Below are 12,200 nucleotides of genomic sequence, written 5' to 3'. Positions count from 1 at the left end.
GATGGAGGCTGGAGGAAAGGAGGTTTAACCATCAGTAAAGGAAGGGCTTGTTTGCCATAAGATAATTGAAATGAAAATTGCATTTGGCACAGGCTGACACAGCTGCACCCCCTGTTGTGAATAAAACACACACTCCCCACTGTGAGCGACACACTCACAACAAGCACATCCTTCCCCTCGGCACAAGCTCTGACACTTTGTTCTGACACGGGGCCAACTGGCGACTCTCCTACTTTCTCCCTTTGTCTCTTGGCCAGCGGCCACTAATGAACCTTTTCCTGCTCACGGGTCCATGTAACACTAGTGCAGAGAAACAATGAAACATGAGACACTTCCTTTGCTGCTGTCTAAATCTCCTTTCCTCCACTTGCTTAGTAGGGGCGATTCACCTTTTAGTACATTATAGAATGGCCTATTCTTAGCAACTTGACATCTGATATTTATTTTTCTTTTTTTATCGTTTTTTTTTAAATTATTTGCCTTTCTCTTCTTACTCCACCTTTCAAATGTGGGGTCGCTGACCCTGGCAGGCAAAAAAACCCGATGAGGATACAACTTTATTGTTAATGTTACTATTTATAACTTGTTTTTCTATTCGGGCCTCTCTCTCATTCATATTTCTGTCTCTCTTCCAAACTCATGCCTGGTTGCTAGGTGAAATTGGACCCTAGCAACCAAATTGCTGCTGAAATTCCAAACTGGAGAACTGCTGCACAAAAAAGTGAAATATTTCAAAAACCACAAATAATAAAAAATGAAGACCAATTGCAAATTGCCCCAGAATACTATTCTCTGCATCATACTAACAGTTAATGTAAAGGTGAAGAGCCCATTTAAAGGTACAGGTTCTCACTTTACTTAGGGGCCAAGTTTGGAGGGATTTAAAGGCGCAGGAGCCCACTCATTTCACCTGGGATAAACAAGGCCGAGGGTTGGGGGCACATGTGGGTATTCCCAGGGGAGGGGTTAGGGGCGGGGTTTCCCAGACACTCACCAATGTGCTCTCCTCCTTGTAGTGGAAGGGCTCCCCGCTGAAACGACTGAGATTTGTCAGGAATTCCTTGTACTCAGGATTGTCCGGCTCTTTATACGTAATGATCATCACTGCCTGAATGAGACACACACTCACTGAGTGGACACTCCATTACCCAGGGCTCCCCAGCCCTTTGCTCCCCTCTATCTGTCATTTCATTGTTTGATACAGGTGCAAAAGCACACAAGTGCTGTAACCACGGCAACCAATCCATCGAAGCCGTTCATATGACAATAATAATAATAACAATAATAATAAATAATAACAATAATAACGATAATAATATATATAACAATAACACTAATAAATGACACAACTAATAATAATAATAATAATAATAATAATAATAAATAACACAAATAATAATATAATAATAATAATAATAATAATAAATAATAACAATATGAATAATACTAATAATACTAATAATAATAACAACAATAATAATACTACTACTACTACGACTAATAATAATATTAAATGACATGTTATTTTCAGGCCACAGACAGAGTGGGGGGCAGTGATGGGCCCAGGAGGATCCCCTTGGGAAAGAGCAGCCGCTGGGTCTGTCATTGTCACATGGAGTCAGTGAGAGAAGTGACAGTTAGCAGCTCCACAGGTGACAGTTGTTGTGTAGGATGGGGGGGGGGTATTGCCGTGAGGCTTTGCAACATGAGGTTTAGAAGAGAAGGAACAGAGAGAGAATGTGACCAAATTGATTCCTTCATGTTCCTCCTCATCTTCCTCCTCCCCCCACCCGTCTTCCCTCTCTCTATTCTATATCCATCCATTTAATTCATCTGTGTGACCCCCCCTCCCCAATATATTGTGCCTTATAATCCCCCCTCACTCCTCTACTGACACTTCTCTCTCTCCTTCTCACCCCCCATCAACCCAATAATATCATCATCTTCTCCATTCTCTTCTCCCCCCTCACCTCCTACTCTCACTTCTCTCCCAATACCAGACCTAAAGCCTCATCTTTTTCTTCTCTCTCTCTCCTTCTTATTCCACCAACCCAAAAATATCATCTTCTCCATTTTCCTCTCTCCTCTCCCAATACCAGATCTATACCCTCATCTGATCTTTATATTCTCCCCCTCCCTCTCTCCTACTCTCACTTCTCTCCCAATACCAAACCAAAACCCTCACCTGATGTTCACTCATATCTGCCCCTTCCACCTTCTTTTCCTTCTCTCTCTCCTTCTCACCCCCTATCAACCCAATAATATCATCATCTCCATTCTCTTCTCCCCTCTCCTCTGCCAATACCAAATCTATACCCTCGACTGATCTGCCACCCACCTTCTCTTTCTCCTTCTTCATTCTTTTTCCCTCCCTCCCTCTTTCCTGGTCTTGCTTCTCTCCATTCTCCCCTCTCCCAATATCAAACCCATACCATCAATTGTCTTTTCCATCTCTCTTTTTTTCAACATATCAAACCAATATAGCCTAATCATCCCTCTCTCATGTTTCTCCCTCTCTCCCCATGCCAACCTATATTCTCACCTAACCTTCCCTTACGTCTGTCATCCCTCTCACCTTCTCTTACTTCTCTCTCTCTCCTACTCAAGCTGTCAAACCAATAATATTACCTGATCTTCTTTCTGTTCCCTGTTATATGTCCTACTCTCACTTCTCACCCTCTGTCTCCTTTTCCCTACACCAAAGCTAAACCCTCACCTTATCTGCACTTATCTACTCCCTCCCTCTCACCTGATTATCTATAAACATGACATGCCGACTCTTCACTACTTCTGTCCTACTCTCATATTTCTCTCTTCTCATATCAAAAGATGCCACCATCTCCTTCTTCTTCTCCCCTATGTTCCCTCTGTCTCATCTCATCATCACACTCTGAGCTGCCCTTAATTCAGTACCTTTCCCTTCCCACATTCTCATTTCTCTCTCCTTCTCACCCTTCAAACCAATACACCCACAAGTTATTCACTCATCCAACCCTCTTCTCTCTTACTTACCTGAGCAAACCAGTACTCTCACCTGTGCTTCACTCAGTGCCCTCTTCTCTCTCTTACTCATACTTCTCTCCTTCTCCCCCATCAAACCAATAACTTGCAACTTCTTCCCCAATACCACCCTCATTTCACTCTGTCTTCTCTACACAACATCTATTGTCTGACCCCGTCATGTCTTAATCTTTCCACCACATCTATTTAATGTGTCTTTCACTTGTCACTTTCACTCTCCTCTATTCCTGACATTTCTCTCACTCTTGTATCTGCCCATAAGATCTTTATTGTGACCTTTTCTTTACTCAATGCCCCCCCCCCACCTCTAAGCCACTCTCCACCAACTGTCCATCATTCAATGCTCCACCTGTGCTTCTCTCTCTGGCCCTTTTAATATCTTTGCATGTTCTCTCCTTCCCCTCGTCTCCTACTCTAACCAATCTATTGTGTCACTTCTCTCTTCTCCATTTCTCCAAGTCCCTGACCCTGAATTCTCCCATTTCTTTTCCTCCACCAGCTGCTGGTCACGGGTTTGCAAAGCTGTGTTTCCTGCTGCCGCTCCCTCTCACCCACTTAGTCATGTTTGGATGTGGTGGATCCAGATGGAGCCCAAGGAATGCCCAGCTTTGCATTGCTCTATTCTCTCCTCTCTGTAGCTTGTGGTGTCACATAGAGAAAGAAGTCACATCCTTGGTCTCGACAGACACACACATGAGATATTGAGATATGATCCAACGTGAGGGGAGTAACCGCACTGTGTGTGTGATGGACAATAGAATTCTCACCTTAAATGCTTCCCGGGCTTTGGCATCATCTGCGTCTCCTCTGTACCAGGGACGCTTGGGGTCGGGGAAGATGGAGCTCTGCAGGCTGGCACCCCACATATCCACATAGAAGAAGGCAAAGTCTCCAGAGCAGAGCCCCTCACGCCAGGCCTGGATCATTAACTGGCGGAACATGTCAGGGTAACAGCACATGTAGATAACTGGGGAGGTGGGAAGAGCGAGAAGTGAGAAGTTTAGATACAGCCCCAGACTGGCAACTGCCAACCAACAATCCTTCAAGCAAGTGACTGATATGGTTGTAGAACACATGTACAATAAATGGTCTTGGCACCCCAAATATTATATGCAAACTTGAACCCTAAATGTGAAATCTAGAGCTCCACAAACTGCTCCACACATTCCATATAGTACCCTCATAACTTTGTGCACCTCAATAAAGTGCATCACATAGTCTAAACAGTCTCCCTGCAGCCTATTGTACCCTAACATCATGCCAACTGGCCACTGTAATGCACTGTGCCCAAATACAGTGCCCTACAGTCTACTGTGCCCAAATACAGTGCCCTACAGTCTACTGTGCCCAAGTACAGTGCCCTACAGTCTACTGTGCCCAAGTACAGTGCCCTACAGTCTACTGGTCCCAAATACAGTGCCCTACAGTCTACTGTGCCCAAATACAGAGCCCTACAGTCTACTGTGCCCAAATACAGTGCCCTACAGTCTACTGTGCCCAAATACAGTGCCCTACAGTCTACTGTGCCCAAGTACAGTGCCCTACAGTCTACTAGTCCCAAATACAGAGCCCTACAGTCTACTGTGCTCAAGTACAGTGCCCCTACAGTTACTTGTCCAAAATACAGATCCCTACAGTCTTTACTGTTGCCAAGTACAGTGCCTACAGTCACTGCTGCCCAATTAACAGAGCCTACAGTCTACTGTGCTCAAGTACAGTGCCCTAACATCTTACTGTCCAAAACGAGCCCTACAGTCTACTGCTGCCAAAGTACAGTGCCCTACAGTCTACTGTGCCCAAGTACGTGCCTACAGTCTACTGTGCCAATACAGAGCCTACAGTCTACTGTGTCCCAAATACAGAGCCCTACAGTCTACTGTGCTCAGAAGTACAGTGCCCTACAGTCTACTGGTCCCAAATACAGCAGCCTACAGTCTACTGTGCCCAAGTACAGTGCCCTACAGTCTACTGTGCCCAAATACAGAGCCCTACAGTCTACTGTGCTCAAGTACAGTGCCCTACAGTCTACTGGTCCCAAATACAGAGCCCTACAGTCTACTGTGCCCAAGTACAGTGTGTAGCTTGTCGGCGCTATATAAATATATGATGATGTTACAATGCCCTACAGCCTAATGTACCGAAATGCAGTGCCCAAATATAGTTCCGTACCCCATACTGTACCAAAACACAGTGCCCTATAGCCTAATGTACCTGAATTAAGTGCCCTACAGTCTACTGGGTCCCAAGATTATCCCCTCCAACCCACTCTGCCCAAATAGAGTGCCCATAGCCTCAATTACTTCAGCTTCTCTTGTTGGTTGAGTGTGCCCTTCCTTCATGCCCCCATAGAGCAGTGAGCCTTAGGTTACATAGCAAATGTTTCTTTTATGCCCTAGGGAGTCCCTAGCCAGTGAATGGAATTGGCCAGAGCTCCATGTTGGGTGGCAAGGCTAGTCATAGCATTGTGTAAAGATCAGTGATCCCATTGTTGCCTGAAACACCCCAACACTGGCTTGTTGTCTTTCTGACAATCACACGGGGAAACACAAAGGGACCAGGGCTAGTGGCTCCACTTATTTACCAGTCCAATACTTACTGGCCCAGTCTCACAGACACATTGCCCCCAGCCAGAGGCAAGAACAGTAAAGCCAAGAGACACAATGGCGACTTCTCTATGTCCCAGTCAGACAGGACGGAGCAGGGGAAGGAGCTGAATATGTGGAAGAAACAGGAAAGGGAACATAAAATAAAGTGAAGGGAAAGAACTGACAGTTAGGAGGAAATGGTACCCAGAAACATCCCCCCAAGCTCATTACACAGACACACGAGGGGCCCCCGGAGCAGCAACACAAGATTTATAGACAAATTGCTTGCCCTGGTCTTACACCCCAACAAGTTTCCATAGGCACCTGCCCAAACAGAGGTGGAACTGACCATTTCACTAACTGTCATTCTGCTGCCCTTGCTCCATAGGAAAAGCCACGTTTGGGTTTATTTGCAATAATGAATGTGGACAGAGAGTTCAAGTGCATTTCGGATGCAAATCACCCATGGGGGGGGGTTGTTTATGTGATGAATAATAAATTGTCTGAAGGCTCAGCGGCTTATCATGGGCCGGGGGCTCCAGCAGGGAGAGGGGATGTGACCCCACAGGTGGCAGTTAGTCTTAATGTCAATGTGTTCAGGTGACAGACAGACTGGGGAGCAGGAACACGGCCTGATCCAATCTCAGGGGGGCTCTGCTGGGCTCTCTGACACCATGGGCACCCCCCAGAGAGGGAGAGGGGGGCCTTAATTATCTGCATGTTGTGCCCTTGAATTCCAACCTCATGGAATTTGTATCCTCTCCTGTGTCTGGGGGTTTTCACTCTGACACGACACAGGCCCTGGATGAGCCTTCAAGCAACTCAGTGTGTGGGGGGTTAATCACAGGAGAAAACAGAGGGGGGCACAGGGGGTGGAGTATTTCCTTCTCACCGTCCCCCGGAAAAGCTGCTGGAAACCTCTGTCAGAGACTCAATTATTTACTTCCCTTCCCTGAAAGTGTATTTGTGTCTGTGTTATAATCACCCCCACACCACCAAAACCAAAAATCCTCCTTATCAATTAAAATAGGGGGTACATTATCCTTATAATACATGAGTGATATTCAGAGTTCCCTGTATAACTCAGCCTGCAGCCTTGTGCCTTTATATGGTCACAGAACAACCCCTCGGTGACTTCTAATATCCTTATCATTTACAGTAGGGGGTAATTATCCTTATATATACATGAGTGATACTCAGAGTTCCCTGTATAATCAGCCTTGCAGCCTTGTGTCTTTATATGGTCACAGAACAACCCCTGCAGTGACTTCTAATATCCTTATCATTTACAGTAGGGGGTACATTATCCCTTATAATACATGAGTGATACTCAGAGTTTCCCTGTATAACTCAGCCTGCAGCCTTGTGCCTTTATATGGTCACAGAACAACCCCTCAGTGACTTCTAATATCCTTATCATTTACAGTAGGGGGTACATTATCCCTTATAATACATGAGTGATACTCAAGAGTTCCCTGTATAACTCAGCCTGCAGCCCTTGTGGCCTTGTTATATGGTCACAGAACAACCCCTCAGTGACTTCTAATATCCTTATCATTTACAGTAGGGGGTACATTATCCCTTATAATACATGAGTGATACTCAGAGTTTTCCCTGTATAACTCAGCCTGGCAGCCTTGTGTCTTTATATGGTCACAGAACAACCCCTCAGTGACTTCTAATATCCTTATCATTTAACAGTAGGGGGTACATTATCCTTATAATACATGAGTGATACTCAGGAGTTCCCTGTATAACTCAGCCTGCAGCCTTGTGCCTTTTATGGTCACAGAACAACCCTCAGTGACTTCTAATATCCTTAATCATTTACAGTAGGGGGTACATTATCCCTTATAATACATGAGTGATACTCAGAGTTCCTGTATATACTCAGCCTGCAGCTTGTGCCTTTATATGGTCACAGAACAACCCCTCAGTGACTTCTAATATCCTTATCATTTACAGTAGGGGGGTACATTATCCCTTATAATACATGAGTGATACTCAGAGTTCCCTGTATAACTCAGCTGCCAGCCTTGTGCCTTTATATGGTACAGAACAACCCCTCAGTGACTTCTAATATCCTTATCATTTTACAGTAGGGGGTACTATTATCCTTATAATACATGAGTGATACTCAGAGTTCCCTGTATAACTCAGCCTGCAGCCTTGTGGTCTTTATATGGTCACAGAACAACCCCTCAGTGACTTCTAATATCCTTATCATTTACAGTAGGGGGTACATTATCCCTTATAATGACTGAGTGATACTCAGAGTTCCCTGTATAACTCAGCCTGCAGCGCTTGTGCCTTTATATGGTCACAGAACAACCCCTCAAGTGACTTCTAATATCGCGCGTGAGTCCCCCGTCCGGCCCTCCCCCCCCCCCCCCCCCGCCCCTTATCATTTACAGTAGGGGGTACATTATCCTCTGTAAATACTGAGTGATACTCAGAGTTCCCTGTATAACTCAGCCTGCAGCCTTGTGCTTATATGGTCACAGAACAATCCCTCAGTGACTTCTAATATCCTTATCATTTACAGTAGGGGGTCATTAATTCCTTATAATACGAGTGATACTCAGAGGTTCCCTGTATAAATCACCTGCAGCCTTGGTGTCCTTTATATGGTTGCACAGACACAACCGCCCGCAGTGATTCTAGATATCCTAATCGATTACAGTAAGGGGGTACATTATCCCTTATAATACATGAGTGATACTCATGGAGCAGAGGTCACTAGGCCTCGGTCTGATGTACTGTGCCTCTATTGTACTCAGTACTGCAGCAGATACTCAGTGCTACTATATACATACTCGGTGCTGTTGCAGATACTCAGTGCTACTATACAGATACTTTGTGCCGCTGTGTATGTAGGTTCCACTAGTAGAGCACAAGGCAGTAGTGTGGGGCGCGGGCCTAGGACAGTTGTGCCAATATAAAATAACTTTCCATCCAATCTCTCCATCTGCTGAGCAGAGAGCTGAGTAAACAGCCCATTGTTTGGGGCCGGAGGAGGCCGGGTAACGGTGAGGTGCTCAGTGCCATTATATATAAGCGGCACATCTACACCAGGCTGGGCTGAGAGCTCTGCAAATATAATAAAGGACAGTGTAATGTTTGGAAAGCTCTACCAGCCATAACACTGGCCCCCACATCCGCTCCAAGCTCTGTACCCCTGAAGAGCTGTAAACTCTGAAACACCGGCCCCAATGAAGAACAGACTGGGAGCTCCCAAAAGCCTGTACCCCTGAAGGAGAGACCTGGGACCTCCCAAACACCTGTAACCTGAAGGAGTGGCCTGTGGGCTTGCACATCCCCAACGGGGTAACTTGTGAACTCTCATAAACCTACACTAATAAAGAAGAGGCCTGAGAGCTCCCAAATACCCAAAGGAGTAACCTGTGAGTATCTAAACCTCTCATAACCAGCTGTAACATGAAGCAAAACGCTGTGAGCTTACAATCACCTGTTCCCTCTCCCAAGAGACCTGTGAGCCCCAAATTGCTCTACCCCTTAGTTCTATGAGCCCAGCAGCCATATTAGGGGAAGTAGTAATGGAGAGGCGTGGGTTAATAGACGTGTGAGGCAATAAAGCCGAATTCCTGCTCGGCACTGAGCCCCCTGACGTAACTCACCCTCCCCGGCAGTGCCCAGACTGTGGGAGCAAAAAATGGGCACCTGGCCTTCTGCTCAGTTACTGGTTATTTATTCACTGGATCAGCACCGTCATCAGCCCAGAACATTCCTGACACTTAACCCTGTCCCAGCCACTCACCTCCCGTCTCTATCAGCCAGTCTAAACCATTTTACTCACCAGAACTGATCCACACTCACTAGATGAGTGTAACACTCTGGAGAAAAGCTGATGTTATTCCAATATTTAAAAAAGGGATTACGATCTCAGCCTGGCAATTATAGGCCAGTAAGTCTGACATCTGTGGTGGGCAAATAATTTGAAGGCTTGTTAAGGGATCACATTCAAAATGTTGTCCTAGTGAATGTCATTATGAGCAACAATCAGCATGGCTTTATGAAGGATAGGTCATGTCAGACTAATTTGATTGCTTTTTATGATGAGGTAAGTAAGATTCTGGACAGTGGGGGGGCAGTAGATCTATTTGGATTTTGCCAAAGCGTTTGATACTGTGCCCCACAAACGACTGCTTTCTAAACTAAGGTCTGTTGGGCTTAATGAAGTCGTTTGCACGTGGATAGGAAACTGGCTACAGGATCGGGTACAGAGGGTGGTTGTTAATGGGACATTCTCTACTTGGAGTAAGGTTCTTAGTGGGGTCCCTCAGAGCTCGGTATTGGGGCCACTTTTATTTAACTTGTTCATTAATAATTTAGGGGGCCATAGGGCCGAACATTCAGATTACCCCTGATATAGCCATACCCGTTAGTGGCATATCGGGGAAAGATTGGCTCGTCACAAACGAGCGGATCTTTTCATCTATGGCCACCTTTACTCAGTCCCTTCTGCTTCCCACCAGCCTTACTTACTCCTTCTCTTCTGCTTCCAACCAGCTTTACTTATTCCTTCCCTTCTGCTTCCAACCAGCCTTACTTACTCCTTCTGCTTCCAACCAGTCTTACTTACTCCTTCCCTTCTACTTCCCACCAGCCTTACTTACTCCTTCCCTTCTACTTCCCACCAGCCTTACTTACTCCTTCCCCTCTGCTTCCCACCAGCCTTACTTACTCCTTCCTTTATACTTCCCACCAGCCTTACTTACTACATCCCTTCTGCTTCCCACCAGCCTTACTTACTCCATCCCTTCTGCTTCCCACCAGCCTTACTTACTCCTTCCCTTCTGCTTCCCACCAGCTTTACTTACTCCATCCCTTCTGCTTCCCACCAGCCTTACTTACTCCTTCCCTTCTACTTCCCACCAGCCTTACTTACTCCTTCCCTTCTGCTTCCCACCAGCCTTACTTACTCCTTCCCTTCTACTTCCCACCAGCCTTACTTACTCCTTCCCTTCTGCTTCCCACCAGCCTTACTTACTCCTTCCCTTCTGCTTCCCACCAGCCTTACTTACTCCTTCCCTTCTGCTTCCCACCAGCCTTACTTACTCCTTCCCTTCTACTTCCCACCAGCCTTACTTACTCCTTCCCTTCTGCTTCCCACCAGCCTTACTTACTCCTTCCCTTCTACTTCCCACCAGCCTTACTTACTCCTTCCCTTCTGCTTCCCACCACCCTTTCTTACTCCAGCTCCCACGTTCTAAAGAGAATTCATCAGCAGATCTTGGTGGCACTTTCCACTCAACTGGATAAAAACTAGAGAGGAAAGGGTAAAATCCGAGTAGACTCGTCCTCTATATCACTGTCCCCACTCACTTGGGAGATACTACAGTAAAGAATGAATCTGCAGGACTGAGTGGCACTCACTAAAGCAGGGATCCCCAACCTTTTTAACCCGTGAGCAACATTCAGAAATAAAAGGAGTTGGGGAGCAACACTAGCATGAAAAATGTTCTTGGGATGCCAAATAAGTGCTGTGATTGGCCATTTAGTAGCCCCTGTGTGGACTTACAGCCTACAGGAGACTCTGTTTGGCAGTACTCCTGGTTTTTATACAACTAAAACTTGCCTCCAAGACTGGAATTCAAAAATAATCTCCTGCTTTGAGGCCACTGGGAGCAACATCCAAGGGGTTGGAGAGCAACATGTTACTCACGAGCTACTGGTTGGGGATCACTGCACTAAAGGGTAACTATCACTGATCCCAACCTACTGGGATTAAAAGAGAAGGGACTAGCAGTTTGTTGAGTTGAGTTGAGAAGTGAGTAGAAATACAAACTCACGCCCTTAGTACCGACTCAGTAGAGAGAGGCGTTGAGAGTAGAATGGAGTTAACCCTTCCATGCACAATCACAGCTCTGAATATAGTTGCCCATATGCCACCCGGGGGGTAACTCATTTAGAACAGTTTCACCCCCCATTTTATCAGGGAGACTAGAGATTGGGAGAAGCACCAGACCATCTCCATAAACCATGTAATCTAATAAAGGCATTGCAATAAAGTTTAGATAGTCATACTCAGCACAGCTCTACAATACAGTTACACAGCAGCTGCGACACACAAAGGCAAGTAATTAGTGAATAATGTCACACCAAGTGCTAATCCAGTTGTGAGAGGTTAACGTGATATTAATTGGTGCCGCTGGAGCTGTGAATAAAGACCTGTAATCTGTGCCCAGACTGAGTGTGTAAATACACAGATATGCTGTGAGTAAACTCTTATCTCTAGACAACCCCACACTGCTCCATTGTAAGTCTCTGAGACCTCTGCTCTGTTTATAAATGTAGCACAGGGGCAGTTCCCCTTTATTGTATAAATAACACACACACCCAGTGTACACACTACCCCTTCTGCTCCCACCAGCCTTACTTACTCCATCCCTTCTGCTTCCCACCAGCCTTACTTACTCCTTCCCTTCTGCTTCCCACCAGCCTTACTTACTCCTTCCCTTCTGCTTCCCACCAGCCTTACTTACTCCTTCCCTTCTGCTTCTCCCAGTGTTACTTACTCCTTCCCTTCTGCTCCCACCAGCCTTACTTACTCCATCCCTTCTGCTTCCCACC

General features: G+C 45.9%; 1 protein-coding gene across 1 annotated transcript in view; it reads right to left on the bottom strand.

Moving 5' to 3' along the window:
• Nucleotides 1–12,200, bottom strand: part of npr1.S (natriuretic peptide receptor 1 S homeolog) — a gene marked incomplete in the record, with an annotated part of 29,646 nt that overhangs the window by 12,881 nt on the left and 4,565 nt on the right. Inside the window, 3 exon segments of the mRNA NM_001087893.1 lie at nucleotides 995–1,108; nucleotides 3,789–3,988; nucleotides 10,788–10,803. Coding sequence (NP_001081362.1) covers nucleotides 995–1,108; nucleotides 3,789–3,988; nucleotides 10,788–10,803 — 330 coding nt within the window.

The sequence above is a fragment of the Xenopus laevis genome, chromosome 8S, assembly GCF_017654675.1.
Source record: "Xenopus laevis strain J_2021 chromosome 8S, Xenopus_laevis_v10.1, whole genome shotgun sequence".
NCBI classification, from domain to species: Eukaryota; Metazoa; Chordata; class Amphibia; order Anura; family Pipidae; genus Xenopus; species Xenopus laevis.
This window is presented reverse-complemented; position numbering and strand designations above follow the sequence as displayed.